Source organism: Hippichthys cyanospilos, chromosome 15, assembly GCF_059441005.1.
Source record: "Hippichthys cyanospilos isolate Australia breed blue-spotted pipefish chromosome 15, RoL_Hcya_1.0, whole genome shotgun sequence".
Lineage (NCBI taxonomy): Eukaryota > Metazoa > Chordata > Actinopteri > Syngnathiformes > Syngnathidae > Hippichthys > Hippichthys cyanospilos.
Window position 1 is genome coordinate 11,213,597 of NC_142383.1, and position 20,873 is coordinate 11,234,469.

Genomic DNA, 20,873 nt, shown 5'->3' on the forward strand with positions numbered 1-20,873 from the left:
CTTTATTTCAAAGAAGAGTGCACGGCACAAACGGGCTAGTTGGGCAGGACAGGAGGGTGGGAGTTTCTTTCTTTTGTTAGCCGGGTACCATACACATTACTAGGACCATGTGAAAAGTAAAAAGAGAGGGAGACGATACTTTTTCCCTTTTTTCTTTTGCGTCAAATACATTGCACGTTTGCTCCTTCCCTGTTGTGTGTATTCATTTAAACGTGGAGGGTTCTGTGAGGCCTTAAGTCAACATGTGGTGCTGGTGTCATATCTCAGTGCCAAGGCTGAAGGACACTGAAAATCAGGATCAAATGATCATTTTCCTATCATGGCTCATTTTAGCTTTTGTAACAATTACCTTAGTAAATGTAGGAAAAGGTATGTCAAGGATGTCAAGGATGTTAAAGATGTCAAGAGCAAATACTTTTAAAAAGGTTTGATAGGCGTGTCTACCACAAGCAAATTAATGTCTCAAAAAGCCAGAGGATAGGATCCACCAAATTGTCCGATTTCATCCAAGTAGCCATTGTAGGCTCATTTTGGCTTTTTACACAGGCATTTAGAGGTGAACGTTTTGAAGCACATACAGTAAAATGTACACAATTTTAATTTGCATATTCAAAGCAACTACAAAACTGCACCATAATGTTCGCTAGTTTAATGCTAATAAACAACACAAAACACCATGGCTAGATGTGTATGTACTTGGGCTGTTAAAGTTAAAGTGTCATCATTGGAGATTATTTAGTTCAGTTTCATTTCCTATGGCAGCTGAACTTTGCTAAATATGCATACGAACTTAGAGGAAAGTCAATGTCATTAAGACGGACAAAGATGGTCATTTATGCTATTTGACTTTAAAATGTTTTTGACACATCATTGGGAAAAAGAAGAAATGAAAAAAAATGCCTCTCACCATGAGTCAGATTTTGTAGTTTTGTTCTACAGTTGTATTTTACACAAAAACAATCATATTAAAGGATTTAAACAAAAAGCTATTAAAACAAAATATTTTCTATTGAGGATTTTACATTAATTCCAAAATTATACCCAAGTACTCTTACATGCTTCATTGAGAAAGTTTTTGAAAAATGCAATTTATGTCATGAATTAAATTTAAAAAAAATTTAATCACATGACACTAGTTTATACCTTTAATACGACAGTTAATTTGAACACAAATGAACACAAATGGTAGCAACACATGTTGACACTATAACAATAATCACAGGCATATATTCTTTATCATATGTGGAAAAATTATTAATGCAGCTCAGGCAAAGGCTCTCGTGGCTCATAAATAGCCCACGACCCACCGGTTGCCAAACCTGGGCTCATACAATCACTCAGGCTCTTGTTTGGAGCTCAGCATTTACAACCTCTAGCTAGAGATTCACGTAAAGTACAACACGTAAATGCATCACTTGTGAGATGGAGTGTTGCAATGCATTTTTATGCATTTTTTTTCGTGCAACACACGCACATACAAAATAAACACTTAAAAGTTCCTTGAAGAAAAAAAAAGAAGACTTTTTATTGGTTGGCCTCTTGACATGGGGAAAACCCTCGCTGTAGTCTGGCATGGCAGCATACACTAACCGAAACATCCTGGCACTGCTTGTTGGCTTGGATATTGTTATTATTCAATGTGAGTGTGCGTATGTGTGTGTGTGCGTGTGCGTGTGTGTGTGTGTGTGTGTGTGTGTGTGTGTGTGTGTGTGTGAGAGATTCAAAGCCTCCTGGTCCATATTACCACAGGACATGCCGATTGTTTGAATCAGATGTCTTGGTGTAGTGAGAAATGTGAGGAGAAGAAGAAAGAAAAAAATAGCTGGAAACAAAAGAGTAATAAGCGTAAAAGAGCCTTGTGACTGCAACTTTATAGACTTCTAGCACGAGTGGTGTTCATTTGTTCGCAATAATACATTTGTTCACACTATTACGCATGGATATGGGAGGGTATTTTTTTTTTCCTTAGCGTGCATAGCAGTTTTAGCAAAGAAGTGTTGGAAGCAGCAAAAAAAAGGTAGACAAGTTTCAAGTTATATCACGCTTACTGCATTTCCTCAAATTCTGTATCAAATAGGCAAATATTGTAATGTGCAGTACTACCATTCAAAAGTTCACTTCGTAATGTCCTATTTTAGAAAAGAAAAGCACTTTTTTTTAATGGAGATCACATTGATTTAATCATGTAAACATTGTTAACGTGGTTAAAAAACATATTTCCATACCTTTACCTTTATTCCCTTACCGTATGTGTAAATATTTATCATTGTTACTATTCAATCTGGGGGTTGATGATTTTCCTGGATTATGTAAATTGCTATTCCAAACTACAAATACGGAGCAGTTAAAAGATGCTACAGTAATTTAGTCACTTCCAAGAAGCTTTTATTTGCAGATAGTTGATAACGTGTTTAGATTTTTGATTTTGTTATTTATTAGTAAAAAAAAAACAATGCATAAAAACTGTCCTTCCTCTGCATTTTTTTCATATGTCATGTAGTTCTTTTTACTTTTTACTATTATTTGTGTGCCCCTTGGCATCCCACATTTTTTTTTTTTTGTGGGGGACATGTGAATGAGCTTCTTTGGGACCCTGCCTGTGTGTGTGTATGTGTTTGTGCATCTGTGTGTGACCGGGTTTCCCTGATGCTGCTGTAAAGCCGCCAAGAAGCCAGACTTCCCAAGTGATCCCAGCAGTAAACATCTTAAGGGAGAAAGGGTGGGCTTACATCACACTCACATGCCTTAAGTGTGCCTTTGTGTGCGTGTGCGCGTGCGCCAGAGCTTTAAATGGAAACAGGCCTGCTGGTTTGCGGTTTTTGATGTCGCTCTGAGGCGGGACGCCGTGTTTGCATTGCTTTTGTGTCTTTGACAGAGAGCTAAAAACGCTGCGTAAAGGTCCAAACTGTACCCCTTGCGCCCTTTGGGGTAAACATGGTGACAAACCAGGCAAGGGGGGAGGGTGGTCGGCTTTACCATGATTTCAACCACTCTTTTCGGAGAGGGGCGGGGGCGGTTCTATTGAAAGAATAGTAAATATAAAAATAAAACCAGAGGGACAATGATAGAGTGGGCCTTCAACATTTTTGTGTGCTTTATGCCCAAAACATGCTCATTTGAGGTGGACACATAATTGCATGTGTTGGTCGCTTTGGGTTTGTCTATTCATATACTGCATGGGTAAGTCTTTCCTGGCTTTCCTCCGCCCCTAAATTTAAATATATTTAACCCTTTTGATAGCATTTACAAACTATTTAATTGTGATCAAAATTGTGAAAACATAAATCAATAAATTATATGCAACAACTAATGAATTATAAAAAGATTGGAATAACTATACTTATAATTTAAAAAAAATATAAAATGTATCATCTTAGGTAATTTAGTATGATTTTTAAAAGCGTTTCAAGCTAAGACATTTTTAAAAGCGATTTGTTATCATCTTTACGTATATTACAAGTAAATAAAAAAGTTACGGAGATATTTAAAGTATTTTGTTTCGATATATTTTTGGTTTTGCAACATTTAAAAAACTCACTAAAAAGTTTTAAAACTTGATTTGTACTGTCTTAAAAATGAAACATTGTAACACACACAAAATATGTATATACTGTACATATGTGTGCGTGTGTGTGTCTATACACACACACACACACACACACACGCGCACACACAAACACATACATGTTCATGTGTTGCATTTTTTAAAAATGAAAATAATTTCTATTCCATTCTTTTGGGGAGCACTATTTTCAAACATTTTTCAAAAGTCACAGTTGGGTAATAAACATTTATACTAAGTGCAAATAAAAAGTCACACGTTTTTGGTATTTTAAACTATTTTACTAGTCACAAAAGTTTGAAAGACTGAGCAAGGTACTTTATTAAAAGCCACAATTATCCTATGAGGAAAAGCTGAAGATGTTAGACTCACAAGCTGCATGAAAAAAAAATCAAATACAATTATGAATAGGAAGCACCTTTATTTATTTTACAAACTGATTCTGTCCTTTGATTTGGTGACATCACATCAGCAGTACATAGTGAGCAAATGCCATCAACAGCACCATCTCTGGGTCAGTTTTTTTAATGATTTTATGTGCCATTCAGAAGCACACAATTGGATTCTCCCTTATTTCAAGAAGGGCTGAGTTGTGGTTCTGAAGTCGTGGTTCTGGTCCTGTGCTTCCCCAGGCCAGCCTAACCAATGTGCAGACTACTGTACAACCACTACTTCCTGAACAGGTAGTCTGAACACTGGGCGGGCGGGTCGGGCTTGAAGGATGCTGCTTGATTAATTTATTTGGATGATTTTTTTTCCTAGAAAAAAAAGTGGAGCACATGCTTTTTACTCACCCGTGCCCATTAGGGGTACAAGGGGGGGTGGAGAAAGAGGAGGAGAGGTGAGACTGAGGTGATTGCCACTGATTGGCAGATTCCACCACATTCCCTCCCCAGTATCCTGCTGTGAGGCACATTCCAGGCATCTGTAAAGAGGAAACACCTTGAAAGCTCGTCTATTTATGTCACATTTGCAAAACCTTTTCAACAACAAAACTTAAGATTGATGGGTTCCACCAAAATGTCCCCTCTTTTTTATCGTAAATGTGATTACCTGTCGTCGAGCATCTCTGTGCATCTTCTTGTCCCATTTTTTTTTGGGGTGGGGGGGAGAGGCTCCTCATCTTGTAAATGGTTAAATGTAGAATCAAAAATCTTCCCCATTGTTTGCCTCCCAAAAGTTAAAAAAAAAAAAAAAAAAAGCACTCCACTGCGTCCGCCTTGCTGGAGGCTTGACGTGGCAAAGGACTGACCACCAACAAGTTTCCCCTCCAGGAGACAGAAGGAGGAAAATGGGCGAGCGGGGGAGAGAGAGGAGATAGGGAGAGAGAAAGAGGAGGAGCTCCCCTTTCATTCTCCCCCCATTCTCTGTCCCTTTCTACTCCTTCTGCACCCTCCCTCGGATTTGTCTTAACCCCCACCCCCCCACCCCTCCCTTTTCCATCCATCACCCCCTTCCTGCCGGCCCTCGCCGGCTTCCAGGGAGAAAGTGGAAGTTCAAAGGTGAACAGGAAGCTAGGGCCATTCGTTGTGTTGTAAAGTTTTTCGATGGTCTCGTAAGCATCGCTCCAGCCAGTCTACTCTTTGCATGATCAATGATGATTTGCATGGAAGGAGGAGGAGCTGGTGCGGATGAGAGCGGCGGGCTGGCCAGGAATGTCTGCGTTTTGTTGGCGAGCGGGAGGAGGAGGAGACCTTGTAATAACTCCAGATGTGCGGCCCTGTGGTCTCCATCGCGCTCACGCTCCCTCTGTTTTTGCTTCTAAAGCTGATTTCCTCTCGCTGTCAGGGCTGAATAAAGAAGCCTTTATGCGGACCCTTGCTACACACATGTGCATGGGGAATGTGGGGGAGCTAACATATAGGGGCTCAATTAGAACCAGAACAAATGAATGTGCACATACAGGATTGTGCAAAAGTCTTTGATTTGTCATTTGAGCGACGTGTTAATCGTCGTGTACAGTAAGGCCCGGACGAGCTTTTTTACACCAGCACATTTCAAGGAACAAAAAATTATAATGTGATTGAAGTGCTGACGTCTTTTTTTAATTTAGTCATTTCAGAAATGTTATGACACGGAGCTCCATTTCAAAATTAAGAAAGTGTGTACCTGCTAATATAAACAGTTTTCATTATCAAACTCATTCAAATTTATTCAAGAGTATGTTTGCACGTACTTAAATATGTTCAAATTAGAGCCCAACCAGATTTTTTGTTCAGAAGAAAAATACTGATTAATTGGCAAATTTAAAAATGTAAAATGAATAAAATAATGTTTTAACACATTTCAATAGCATCAGTTGTTTTGTACACAATCTGTTTTGGGGGTTATTCATATGGATTTTCGAATGTACCTAAGTGGTTTTTTTTTTTTTTAGCCCGTATTAGGTTATTTTTGACCCATCTGTTTTTCATATTGCACATACTAAATAGGCAGATAGTGTTTTGCAGAGAATTGTACAACAAATAAATCAGCCATACCTTTGGATCCCGTATCAAGTTTAGTGTGCATGGTTCATTTCATTGCTGCTCGCAGCTTAAATTTATTCTTTTTTACTTCAGTCTACAGTCACATCATCAATAAACACTAACATGTTTGACACATGATGTGGTATACTTTGGATCATGAGCTTTCTTTTTTTACTCCCATCAGCCAGCATAGTTTGATTCGTCCAAAAAATATAATTATTTGAAAAATATACACAGTTAATAGAAAGTTCAAATTTTCTTTGCTTCTTTTACAAATGCACACCATCAAACCTTCATTTCAAAACTGCAGGAAGATAGGGGTAATCAGTGCTATGTTTCCAGGTGTGTGCGCCAGGCTATGTGTATTTGGCGCGCGTGTGTGTGTGTGTGCATGTGCAGAGGTGGTGGCCAAGTACTTGTGTTTGCTTTAGCTTTGGTTTCTGAGCTCGGACCTGAGCTCCAAATCAAAGCAGGCACGCTCCCAGGAGAGGCCAGTCAGCATTACAGCCAGAGAAGGAGGGATGTGGAGTGAGAGAGGGGTAAAGAGAAGAATGAGAAATGCCTGAACAGAATGTGCTTAAAAAAATTGAGGTTAAAGTGATTTCAAGCTAAGAGAGTGTACAAAAATACAACTTGTGCTTCAACACCAACAAGAGTGTCTTAGCGTGTATGTATCCCTCGTTCGTATTTCAATTGGGCTGAATTATATATATATATATATATATATATATATATATATATATATATATATATATATATATATATATATATATATATATATATATATATATATATATATATATATATATATATATATATATATATATATATATATATATATATATATGTGTGTATATATATATATATATATATATATATATATATATATATATATATATATATGTGTGTGTGTGTGTGTGTGTGTGTGTGTGTGTGTGTGTGTGTGTGTTAGATCAAAGAAGATCAAACAATGACGATGCATTGAAAATTCAATATAAAGTTGACGTCAAGCAACAGAAATAATCTAAACGCAACAAATATTTACTGATATTATTTTTACCAGCACTATTTAAATCTCATATTGGAGACTATTTGTATTACTTTGTCTCGTAAATATCTGTTGTGAAACTATGAATGTTAAGCAATCAATTATATGCATTTCAAAGCGGGCTGAGCATGCCTTCACAATGAAGCACATTATGATGCATTACTTATGTAATGGTTGTGAAAGCTGACTCTTTTTACATGGGAATCTAATGTGGCGTTCCGTACAACTGGGTGTCAAAAGTATAGCAAATGTGCCTGATCATATATTGTGGTTTGGTGGAAAATTGTGGCTTTGTCTGACTGATGAATCACACTGCAAACTATTGATTATTTTTCCTTGAGTAAATTATGGAACCAATCCAGAGCACTTTTTTTTTTAAACAAAGACTTCACAAAAAACAAATGCTGGCAGACTTGAGTTCAAACAGAGCCAACTAGCTTGGAGAGGAAACCACGTAATTCTATTCTACTCTTAATTATGTCTATTATACAAAGACTATACTTACTTTGCTTCCTGTAAACGCTCGTTCTGACTTTTGTAGTGCAAAAGTTACATTCAGGCTGCCTATCACTTCACTGTGGAAAATCCTCTAAGAACATAATTCGCTTTGCGTTCAGATGTGTGTGAAAGAACGTGGTTGGGATTAGACACAGGCATCTGGAATACTGACTGTCTAAATAAAGACAATTTTACCATTTGGAAACCAAAATAGTGGAATTCCCCTTTTCTGCTCTAAATCTGTTACCATATATGCCCGTGGTGTAGCTGTAACCACGACTGTGTTTGGTTTGCATATAATGTTTTAATCACAGGGTGAGACTGACATCCTGCTAACCTTGGGACTTAAACTTATCATTCTGAAGGTGCTTGCTTGTCAGATTCATTTATATGTGCGTTAGCTTCCTGATCATACACAACTTTTTTGTGATTCTGACATTTGACGTTTCATGTTGCTACTATCTAGCTTTGTTTTATGGAGTGAAAGCCCCATCCGTCCCCCATGTGTGTCATTTTTAACAGGGTACACCCCCCCCTTCTCCAAACTAAAGGAGCCTCAAGGTCGCTCGGTTGACCTTCTGCAATGCACCACGAGTATTTAAGTGATTAGCAATTAGCCGCTAAACAGGAAGTCGTCACCGTGATGGCAGCCTGAATACGGTCAATGAATATGTCATTGTTGCGTGGGTGTTTAAATATGTATATATTGATAATTAGGCTTCATGTCACCATCAGCTAATGAAAAACACTCCACATTTGTGGGTTTTTATATGCATCTTAAATAATAATCAAACATGGTTTATAAGTACGAAAAAAAGTAGCTAGTTATCATTCATATTAATCTTCACAACCAAATATAACCGACTGAAAATGAACGTCAAAATGATTAGTTGTAATCTTTAGTCTGCGTGGGTGAGAGTTTTGTTTTGTCTGCCCATTGAAAGAATTTTACTCATACTTTTAGTTATCTTTCAAATTAGTTTTTCATAACATGGGGAATATTTCAAATGAAGGCTAAATATATAAATAAATATATTTTGTGCCAGTCAAAATAAAAATAGTTTCCTCTGCATTGAATACAGTACAAGGAAAAAGTTTGGAAACATCCAATAGTTCACAATTTTTTTCATTACTTAAAAGTATACTAAATTGTAGATGATTGTGGAAGTCATCAACATCAATATTGATTTAATATTTATGAAAAATAAAGTTCAGCAAAACAAAATGTTTCAACGTTTAGATTCTGGAAGGAAGTGGACACCTTTTGCCCAGATAACAGCTTTGTATTTCGTCTGTCTTTTTTATGATTTGTAACTCTGAATTCATAGTTTCACGTTTTCAAAAGTTAATCCCTTGAATTTCTTGACCACTCAATGTTTTTGAGACTATTGACATTTGAAAATGTTCTCAAACGTTTGACTGGAACTGTCTGAATACATTTCAAATTGAAAGACAAAAAGGCCCTGCAGATTTTCCACTGCATGTGACTCCAATACTTTTTCTTCATCTGGGATTTTCATTTCTTCTGCTTCCCACAGAGGACAGAATTATTTTCATTGTGGACAGGTTCGATAAGAATTCTAATCGAGACTAATGGGCTCCCTTTCATCTCAATCGTTATCAAATGTCACTCAAATTATAAACTATGTGCTGGAAAGCCTGCCACACTTGTTGCTAAGATAACAACACACTATTTTTAACACGCTTTCCCCGCAAAAGAGGGCTGATCTCAGTCATATATCACTTTGGCCTCACCGATTAAAAAGCTTGACGTGCGGCTTTCCTTTAAAAAAAAAAAATCCTGGATGATGACTACGCATCATATTTTGCCGCTTCCTTGGTGATTGCGGCTTTTCAATTGGATCACATTGGATTCTTTTTTTTCTTTTCAAAACACGACCTTTCTTAGAATGTGTGACAAATCCACTCATCAACAACGTCAACTTGTCTTACACTGTTTCACTATGCGAATACTTGTGAAGATGTGTTCCATTTGTAAAGACAGAGCTCAATTTTGCAATGGTGGAGAAGTGACGGGAGGGAGAGGAGGTGAAGAGGCGGCTTGTGAAAATTGCCGCTGGCTGCCACCCAGGGCCCAGTCTTTGTACTAATGACGGGTTAGAAGCAGTGTTATTGCTCCCAGATGCTGTGCGCCTTCTCCATCGCTCCTTTGATGCCCGGCCCGAGTCACCAGGACTTGTATCACACTCACGTCCTCGTTCGACAAGATGCCATAATCAAACTTCTTTTCGCCTTACTCCCATCGAACGACACTGCATTGTAAATCGTGTTTTCAATTGTATGCTGCCAACATTTCAATAGTTTATTTTACAGTTCAGACTGGTGAACTTCCTCTGGTGTTTCATAATGAGCACGCTATTACTCACTAACCAAACAAACGCATGAAAAGTGCTCAACAGATCCAAACACCGCAGGCAACGATTTTTACTGCTTGGTGTGTGACGGACCGCCTGAGAATGACTCAAACTAACGTCACTCTGGAAGTCACCGATGCCGCCTTTAACTGTGAAGAAGCCTCGCTGACAAAAGCTTCTAAAAAAAGACTCCTCGCTTGTGGGTCTTTTTGTCAAATTTTACTGTACCATCGGTGTCCAACATAGGTAGTATTTTTCATTACAGCTGACAGTTTATATGGCAAACGTAGACTCGAGTTGAGACCAGCTAAAAGCAGGTCAAAGTTGTGGCACGGGTAGCGGAACACAATTTTTCAGATTTGCAGCCAGGCACTCCGAGAGTGTTGGACACTACAAAAATGCCCTTAGGTGTGATTGTTAGCGTGAATGGTCGTTCGTCTCTGTGTGCCCTGCGATTGGCTGGCATCAGTCCAAGGTGTCCCTCGCCTACTGCCCGAAGGCAGCTGGGATAGGCACCAGCTGGCCAGTGACTCTAGTGAGGATAACTTTAGAAAATGGATGGAGTGTACTCACAAGGGTCACAAGTTTCCTGCAGCGTACTCCAGCTGTCTTTTCCCCAGCAGGTGGGCTACACCCTGAACTCATTGCCAGCCAATTGCAGGGCACACTAAAGACAATTTGGAATACCCAAAATACCTTCAAAGAATGTTTTTTTGATAATGTGGGAGGAAACTAGAGTACCTCAAGAAAGCTACCTACAAGAAACCTACACGGACACCTTGAGAATATGCAAACTCCACACAAGAAGGCCGGAGCCAGAATCGAAACCACGACCTATGCGTGCGAGGCAGATTTACATTGTATATTATTCACAACTTTGTATATTATTCACATTGTAGATTAATGCTGGAGTTGTGATGTACTTCACAAAAATAGGTGAAATAAGTGAAAACATGTTTTTTATTCTAGTTTCTAATAAATAGCCATCCTTTACTCCGCTTGATCTCAATTAGAACCCCAGATTTAAAGAGATGCTGGAATTAGACATTAAATAATGCTCTGGTGAGATAGCTAACATATTTAATGCCCCGCAAAGCTTCATGGAAGTCGATGGAGCATATGCTTATCCAGAGACATGCAGGACGGATTCAAAGTGGCTGAGATGCTTGCCAGACACGTCCAGTCCAAAGTCCCATCAGTATCATCTTTCGCCTCCTACACATCCCCCTCCCACCTCTGTAGCTCAGGTGTCCCCACCAAAAGGTGGAAGCTGACGACTGCAAATGGCCCCAACTGCACAACTCCAAAGATTATACAAGATGTGGCAACGGGTCTGAGGCTAGAAACCTCCTTTGCCACATCAGTTTGAGGCTTGTGTGCCTCCAGATGGCCAGATCATAGAAAAAGCAGGCTTTTGACAACCTGACCTCAAAGCACTGAAATAGGAATCTCCCCTTGGCCTTAATTGCTTGAAGGTGGGATTTCGCCATATCAAATGAGTCATAAGAAAAGGATTTGCGCCTTTGTCAAACAAATACTGATGCTATTGATACCCCTCAATTTGCTTCTGGCAAGCTCTCAAATCTGCATTTTTGTACTGTACAGACACATTTGGTGAATGTACTCAAAAAGTCATTTATACTTCAGGAAATCTAATTATGCTTTAATGCTCTGAATATTTTTATGTTAAACCCTGCATATCATATCTGTATTTTATAGGCGCATATGGCAAAACACTCAAGACTCATGTCATGTCTTTTACATCTAAAATATGAAGTTTGGATTGGGGGTTCAAAACTTGGCTCTGGTCTTCCAGTGTGGAGTTTGCATCCCATCTCTTTTGCTTGTATACTGACATTTTGTCTTGCAACGCCACTTGCCGTTGACTGAAAATGACATCACAGGGCCTAAGTGCATAACTTGCAAACATCAAATTACGTCACCAAGAAAGCAGATGAGTAATTGTACACACAAACTTTAAAGTCACAATCCCCAGAAATTCTTTGGTATGTTCTATATAGCCTCACTAGTCGAAACATCATACAGTGTTCCCTCGCTAATTCGCGCTTAATTTTTCGCGCCCTCAGTGCTTTGCGTTTTTTTTTTCCTTCCAATAAATAAGCTACATTGCGGAGGGACGTGCTGTGAAGGTTTCCTGCATGCCAAAAAGACGAGTTGACAGTAATCGCACATGCCACGGGCACTCATCCGACATCGAGCTAGAGTGGTGCCGTGTGCCATTCGTTCATTGGCCAAGGGAACAGTGATGATCGAGTCTCACAAATTTAACCTAGAAATTTCTCAGCAATTTGGTTCAACAATTTTCCTGTGTATAAAATTTAGTTCAGACATAGCTTCCTATAAGCACTCTTTGTTTCAGTTTGCCATACTTGAATGCAAAATAATTCCATTCACCTCCTGTTGCACCGCTGCCGTCTGTGTTTAATGGCCACAAGAGAGGAAAATGTATGAATCATTCTCAGAGAGAGGCAGCAAGGAAAAAAGACAAAACGAAAAAGTCTCAAGTCTACAACTGATTGAAGTTAGCATTCTGCGGCTTGTGGCGGCTGCTTTTTTTTTTTCTTCCATTTTTACATAGACACCTGGTGGGTACACTCGTGCGTGTGTGCATGCATGTGTGTGTTTTACGTGCATTTGCAGGGGCTGCACGGGTCTCAAATGCTTTGATGAAGGGCACTCACATTTTCTTGAAGACACACTCTAGTTTGGGCAGGGCAGGCTGTGGTTTGCTGGACAGATGGCTTTAAGCTTAGTTACAGACTATCCATGTGAGTCTGTGTGTGTGTTTATAGAAACTTGCTCAACCCAGACTTATTTTTAGACTTTCTCTTTTTTCATTTTATGATATTAACCATTGAAAATAAAACATGCACACAGACACCCTTGTGCATATGGTTAAGTGTGTAGGTCACAACGGAAATGAAAACTTTGTTGTACCCCAATTGGACGCATACTAGTCATATCTATGCTGTGTGCACATTCAGAAATACATGTTCTCTCTCTCTCTTTCTCTCTCTCTTTTGCTCTCTCTCTCTCTCTCTCTCTCTCTCTCTCTCTGTGTACAGTATGTGTTTCTCATTTGTTGCTTGCCTTCCTTTTACCCCCCTCCGTTGTAATCAAAACCACAGACCTGAGTGCACAACTTTCCCATCCGTCTCGTGTTTTTTTTTCCTCTTTCTTTTTACGTGCTGTTAAATTTAATGTGAGTTTTAACTCTAGATCACCCCTAGGGTACTCCTCCTTATTTCTATAATGTGCTTTGATGATCAATTTGCACTAAATGCAATCTAATATGTAGTTTTTATAAAAATATGACCTAATTAATGACACAATATCAATTTTCCTATTAAGTCCAACCATGTGTCTTTGTCTGGCTTCCCCTGCAGGAGAAGGAGAAGAAGTACATGCTGCAGGTGGACAACTTGAGACTGCGTGATGTTGAGAAAGGCTTCATGTCCAGCAAGCACATTTTTGCTCTTTTCAACACCGAGCAAAGGTTCTATTACATTTCTACGTTCATGCTTTTAATTTGAATAACTCGTTCTCTGCTAGTCCAGTAAAAAGATGGATCGTTGATGGCTGTTGCCGTCATCGGTAGTGAATGAGCTAAATCCTCTCCTGCAAAAGATTTGGCAGTTATTTACTACAAGAAATCGTTTTTATTGTTCGATATATTCCAGCAACATATAGTGACTAGTAAAATATTTAAATATTCACTGTCAGTAGAATTTGATTTTTGACATCTATTGCCATCAATGACTGAATGTATTCTATTTTTACATAAAAAAAGTATTCTTGACATTCTTAAGCATTCTGCTTGCAGAACAGACATGTTATCTGTAAGCCTTTAGTTAATGATGGAGTCTGAAAAAATAACATTTTGGGATATCAGCACTTGAGAGCAAAGAAAGCAATAAAACAATACACACAATACAGTATAACATTTCCATTACAAATTATTGTAAAAGGGACACCAACACTTTTATTTTTTGTTGTTTAAAGCTGTGCAAAACAATGGCGCATGTGTGAGGAGTGTCCTATCCTCCCAAGACCAAGCCTATTCATTTGTGTCCTCTGTAATGGACATTTGTTTTTGGCGTATATGTTTCGACTCATTCGAGCTACCCTACTAATTCATAGTTTCCTCAGAAGAGGACATCCTGGCCTTCACAATGATGTCTCATGTGTTTGCGTGGGATACGAGTGACTTTGCTCTAACTTAAATTATTCATCGAATGTCTACGCTAAGTTTCAAATCGAGGTTTTGCCTGTGAAGACTGTTATTTTGTCGGGCGTTACCAACATGAAAAGCAGAAAGCAATTTGTGAGTAAGAAACAAGCAATTGTGATGGACTGACCTCACAATGGATGCATAACCCGGAAAGGCACAGCTAAGCACCCCAATCACTAGTGAAGGAATGCAATCAATAGTCATGCATTGATCCACTCGCATAAGTCAAAGCTTGGGAAACTCCAAAAGATTGCGGTGGTCCATAATGTGGTTTCAGAACTCGTTGCAATGAGTGCTAATGAAGTGTCGTGTGTGTATACGTTGCATATCTACAAGTTGAAAGTTGATGGATGTTAATTCTTACCATATGTAAAATGCAGAAATGTGTACAAGGACTACCGGCAGCTGGAGTTGGCCTGCGAGAGTCAGGAAGACGTCGATGCATGGAAGGCCTCCTTCCTGCGAGCCGGCGTGTACCCTGAACGCGTCACGGTAACACACCATTACACCATTCATCATAACCACATAATTTAATGATGCGCCATTTGTATCATTTGTTCGTTTGAAGTTGCTTTTGTCAGTGATGTTCTGTCCCTAATGTGACTTTTTTTTGTCTTCTATCAATGTCTGTTTTCATCATTGCTGTTTGACCTTGTAGGATAAGGAAGGAAAGGTACGTGCTTTTCCTTGACATCTTGATTCATCAGTTTGCATTATTCTCAGCAATTGACCTAGTTTTTTGTCAGTATATCATTTATAAATTGTAGTGAAATGTGCGCTGATTCAATATCCATGATTTTGTCAAGCAGCAATTGCATGTGAATCCTTTTGTAAATGAACAATTCAAAATAATAAACTGTAGAAGGGAGATAATACACAAAATGCATTTGAGAATAAAAAGTAAAGGCAGCATGGTGTACACGTAGTAATTAGGGCATCTGCCTCACAGTTCTGAGGTTATGGAGTTCAAACCTTGGCGCTGTTCTTTTCTCTGCGGGTTTCTTTAGGAATTTTCCACATTCCAAAAAGTACATTTTAATGTCTGGTATGTAGTTGATTTGGATTATTATATATACATAAAAATCACATAAATTTGGTGGATATCAACACTTACATTAAACTTCTATGGACTCTTTTTGTTCTCATTATTGCATTTGTCCAACCAAATGTGCCTTTAGTTGTAGCAATCATTTCAACTGAACAACAAACTGAAGAGGCAAAAGTGTTCTATGACTGTAGTTTCAATAACCCTTTGGAGAATACACAATTTTATTGAATAAGGTGAAGATTGGCAAACAATTCCAACTCTAAATTCCTGTTTATTATCTCAATCCATCGCTGTGAATATCAACCAAATAAAATCTTTCTGTCAAAGGCATAACTACTACAATAACTGTAAAGGCTAATCACTTTCACGCTTGCTGTGACAAAAAAAAAGGAATAAACCATTTTTAAAAATCCCCACTGTTTCTGCACAGAGCGACGCAGGTGACGAAAACGGCTCTGACGGTTTCATGAACAGCATGGACCCCCAGCTGGAGCGTCAGGTGGAGACCATTCGCAACCTGGTCGACTCCTACATGGCCATCGTCAACAAAACAGTCCGCGACCTGATGCCCAAGACCATTATGCACCTCATGATTAATAACGTCAGTTTTCCTTTTCGGGAGATCGCCAGGAACATTTTCGAAGCACACGGTAACATTATCTTGTGCTGTCCAGTGTAAAGAGTTCATAAATGCTGAGCTGCTGGCTCAGTTGTACTCGTGCGGCGACCAAAACACACTGATGGAGGAGTCTCAGGAGCAGGCGCATCACCGTGAAGAAATGCTGAGGATGTATCACGCCCTGCGAGAGGCGCTCCACATCATCGGCGACATCAGCACGTCCACCGTCTCCACAGCCATGCCGCCACCTGTGGACGACTCGTGGCTGCAGGTCCAGCGGGGTGGCTCCGGAGGACGGTGAGGGATCAACGACGACTTGTTCGATTCAGAAGTCTGATTTGTTAACGTAAGCAGTAGAAGACAAGGAACTAGATGGCTGGAGGGTCTTTATTGTCCTCTCCTTCCTCCAGGTCTCCGGCGACAAGTCCGACTCCAAATCGCAGGGCGCCCCCGGGGCCCCCGGCTCGCCCTGGCTCTCGTGGGCCTCCCCCAGCCGGGGGACCGCCAGTACCATCCCGCCCAGGGGCTTCCCCAGACCCTTACAGCGGACCGCCACCCACGGTACCCTCTCGGCCAAACCGCGCACCCCCAAGTGTGCCCAGGTGAGTTCAAACTAAAGGCTTTTTTTCCCTTTCTCTGTCCACATCAGAATTTTGTTGGATCTCGTTTAAAAATGGAACACGACTAATGAACTCTAACAGTAATACACTATGATGATTTCTGAAAACATTAGATGTAGAATTTTAGCTTGCAGCCACAGGATGACAAAATAACACAATTGTTTGTTTCGTGCCGGGCCACATGTTGCTAGGCCAAATGTAGACATCAGTGTCCAATTGACCAATTAAAAAAAGTGCCTGATGCGAGTCCAAAGAAAACACTAAAAGGCATATATGAAGGGATGAGTGAGTACCAATACCAAGTAGTGATCTTAGGCCGATACCTGGCCTTATTTCAAGGTATCAGAACTACTAAAGGCAGCCTATTCTAGTACCGCATGTTATCTTGGAGCAGTTTTATGCTCCCAACCTAAAGAATTCCTAACTAGAATAACATGAACTTTCTATTTGTGTCATGAAATCTCAATAAATGTGTGTATCAAACGTACTAGTGACATTAGTACTTGGTATCAGTGAATACTCAAAATCTAAGAGTTTGTATGGATAAAAAAAAACGATTTTGAACATCCCTAGTTAGAGGACAAGTTTGTATTAATTAATTTCTAAATTAAATTGCTATTTTGTATTGGGCGCCAAATATCAATATTGTAATGTATGGTTGAGTTTTCTCATTCTTTATATTTAATATAAAATGCTCTTTAATGGCCAATTTTTACACGATTTCCGACTAAATTCTCATGAGAACATCCAAAGTATTGTTGTAAAGAATGTTTGAAAAAAACTGGCGTGGATCCTCTGTGTTGCTAAGGGGGATGTGAAGACACCCGGATGAGGGCATGCAGGAGGTAAACAAAACCAGAGTAGTCGTTGGTCTGACATAGAAATAGAGCAAATAGATTGTAAGCAGTTCAAAGACCACGTCCTTGTCTTTAGATTGTCATCACAAGCACCTCACTAAATGTATTTGTATTTAAAGCTGTGTGTTCTAAGCATGACTAGAATGATGGATGAGGATTAATACTGCACAAAATCTGTTTTTTTTTCTCCACTAACTTTGCCTGTCTCATTTTTAGTCAAACTAGCTTTCTATCATTCGAGCCTCTCTGTAACTTCCTGTTTCTTTCTTCTTCATCCCTCTTTCGTCGTTCTTTCTTTTTTCACCACCACTTTCTTACCGCCACTCGACCACACTTCTTTCCACAGAATCACTATCACTGACCCATGAGGACTAACTGTTCTGGTATGTTGGTGCTGTCTTCCATTTTCATCGTCAGCATCGACCACGGCCGTTTTCTTCCTTCTTCCTCCCCCTTTTGCTCTCATTTCATTTCATTTTTTTTCTTCACTCATTTTTTTGTTCTCTTTTCAGAGTGCTGCATGGGAGCACACACACACACACAATTGAACAAATGCGTGCTGCGTGAATTTTAGCATTAATCTCCTCTGAAAAAGATTTAACCGTTCGAGTGCATTTTGTTGGTGTTTTGTGTCACAGTCCTCTGTGTGACATTTGCCTCCCCATCAATCCCCTTCAGCAACCATTTTGGAAAATGTTGACCAAACAAAACTTGCTTACATAATTCAGATTTATTCCGAGGTTAACCAGAATGAGACACTTAATTTGGAGCTGTGATTTAAGATTTTTTTAGACAAAATATCTCACCTCTCGGCCCATTTTTGGTATTGGTTCAGCGTCACAAACACCACATACGGATGATTAGAAAAGATATTGTATATATATATATATATATATATATATATATATATATATATATATATATATATATATATATATATATATATATATATATATATATATATATATATATATATATATATATATATATAAAATGAATATTTTAAGTAGTTTATTTCATTGAGGAACTTTTAAGCTAAGATATGCAAGTATGCGCTACAATGTAGGCTGTTGGAATCGTGTTGCAAAGTAAAATGATTTCAAACATTACATTTTGTCCAGCGATTTCCTTTGACTTCAAGTTGCGTCAAGCTAAGCTATGCTAACCAGCTTCTCGCATTAGCATTTATTACTAGGCGTGAGGGTTACTAATGGCAGATGGTTGTTGTGGTATGAACTTTTTTTTTTTTTTTCAAAATCCCGAGTTCTTCCTTGAGGTGTTGTGTTTTATAATGCATGTTTTCAACAGAAGTGGTGCTCTAAACACTTCAAATGAGCGAACGTTAACCCCAATGTGTGCATCCCCCTCTTGCCCTATTTGTGTGTCCCTCCCAACAGTCGCAGACCCCCGCCTTCACCGACCCACTAGACCTCCAAGCTTGTCCTTCATTCTTCCCATTCTTCTGTATTTCCTCTGCGGGCCGACGGCTCCATCTTTTTCTTATTCTGAGGTGGTGCCTTCATCCTCTACCTCCAACCCTCAAATAGCGCCACCTGGCAACCATACCCATGCACGATACCTACACATACCTGCTGCATGGCCCAATATAACACAAAGGCCCAATTGAAATAAACTGTGAATATATTATAGGCTGTGTATGACTCAAGTTACATTTTCCAAATTGGCATGCACACGTAAAGTTAACTGCAGTATCGTGAAATTAAAATAAAGCAAAACTACTCACCTGATAAGAGATTTCAGATACATACCCGCTGCATGACAAAAACAGATTCCATTCAAATGAAATGAATATATAATATAGTGTAAGTGACGCAAGTGTCTTTTTTTTTCTTTTGCCAGCAAGTTGTCATATGCATAAGTGAAGTTAACTGTGTCACGACTACTCATCGAACTGAAAAAGGGAAATACTGTCACTTAGTGGTGTTTCACTGGTATTGCAACATGGTAAAAAAATCAATGTTGCTATGCCAATGTTCTATAGAATTTACACATGCACACGTATTTTTTCTATGACTTTACTGCTTGCAATTTTACCTATTATGCGTCTACTTGCTAATTACATTAGCATCCACTCGGTCCAAAATTAATTTGTGTATTTGTCTTGTGGGTCCACCACCATCTCTGAATACTCATAAGCCACCATTTCTGGTTCTAAGGTAATCTCACACCTCTGGGCCATTACTGGGTAACAAAAATGCACACAAAAGAAAAACATCTGAGTTCCTTCTGTATCTCAAGTTTTGCTGGATGTTGTGGAGTGAATTTTTGACCCGAAGTTTGACATCACCCTCTGAGGTCTTCTTTCTTACATTACGCACAGCAGGCTGTCAAATGGGTGCTGTCCGAACTCGAGAAGAGACCTCGTACCCCTCACCTGTCATGACTCCACATTTCTTGAACACAAGCTATGCAATGCAGGAAGCCCCTCCCCTCATTTTCAAGCACCATTTTTGATCCTCGGGTGAAAGAATGAAACTGTTACCTTGTCAAGGCGGGATATTAATAAAAAGTGCAATATGGTAGCATGTTTCTGTGCTTGGACCCCTCCTGTATTGCCCCTTTTTAAATGATCTTTTACCTTTTCATGATTAAAAAAAGTGATGATCTGCCCCTTTTTTCTTTTTCTGCTTTTTTTGTTGTTGTTGTCAGTGGTCACGGGGGTGAGTGAGAGGTTACTTTCCATGTACACCATTCTCCTTCTATTTTCTTTACTCTGGATTGTGCCGTGTTGTATTTTTGGAGCCCTTCCAACCGGTGATGTCCTCAATCAGTAAAATCCATCCCCACATTTCCTCTTCTAACTCCTGTGCATTTAACACCTTAACAAAACTTACACCCTAACTTGTGATTTACAAATAGTTGAACATTTAAAATGGACATGTATTTAATGTTATTCTGTATATATGTGTTGTGCATTTCACCGTTTTAAAGCACCCCACCCACCCCCCCTCTTGAGAAAAGACCCATTGCCATTTTGAACCAGGGACCCTCATTTTAGCCAACCCCGCTTCAAGAAAGTGTGCACTGTATGAACTTTATTCTATCTAAGGCAAAACCGCATTGATGTATTGGATTTGGGTGCGATATTTGATCCTGTGGTGTAGCAGAGAGATTTATTTGTTGTTTTATTTCCTTCTCGTTCCTGCACCTGTGCAACAACGGCAGGCAATGTACTGTTAATGTGGATGCAACCATGACTGCACCCTGCAGGACTACTGTTCACCTATAGAAATAAACTGCAGCGTATTGAAAACAGATTCATGTCCTGTTCTGTTTTTGTTCATTATTTTTACTACTGCCATTAGAATTGCTCCTGATATTAAGTCCGTGTCATTCGAGAGTTGGATGACATTTTTTGTCCCATTAAAATGTTCTGTAAATTCTAATTGACGTTTTATCAAATTTGAATATTCCCTGGTTTGTCTTGACGACCAAAATACATTTTGAATCTAAAATTTAAAAAATGTTACTTATACGCTACATTAATCTTAATTTGCAGCACTTC

The 20,873-nt window shown here is 39.1% G+C and overlaps 1 protein-coding gene across 15 annotated transcripts in view; it reads left to right on the plus strand.

The window, feature by feature from the left end:
* Positions 1 to 20,625, plus strand: part of dnm1a (dynamin 1a) — a 37,474-nt gene extending 16,849 nt beyond the window's left edge. For 4 of the 15 annotated variants that reach the window (XM_088435326.1, XM_088435329.1, XM_088435325.1 and 1 more), the window contains 7 exons: positions 13,359 to 13,468; positions 14,584 to 14,695; positions 14,862 to 14,876; positions 15,682 to 15,852; positions 15,926 to 16,167; positions 16,281 to 16,472; positions 19,689 to 20,625. In XM_088435326.1, the coding sequence (XP_088291452.1) occupies positions 13,359 to 13,468; positions 14,584 to 14,695; positions 14,862 to 14,876; positions 15,682 to 15,852; positions 15,926 to 16,167; positions 16,281 to 16,472; positions 19,689 to 19,833 (987 nt within the window). In that variant the 3' untranslated portion in view covers positions 19,834 to 20,625. Of the gene's footprint in view, positions 1 to 13,358; positions 13,469 to 14,583; positions 14,696 to 14,861; positions 14,877 to 15,681; positions 15,853 to 15,925; positions 16,168 to 16,280; positions 16,473 to 17,298; positions 17,336 to 17,693; positions 17,731 to 18,744; positions 19,555 to 19,688 lie in introns of those variants that run through there. The other 11 variants (XM_088435337.1, XM_088435331.1, XM_088435336.1 and 8 more) reach the window with 8 other exon arrangements.
* Positions 20,626 to 20,873: the final 248 nt, after the last annotated feature.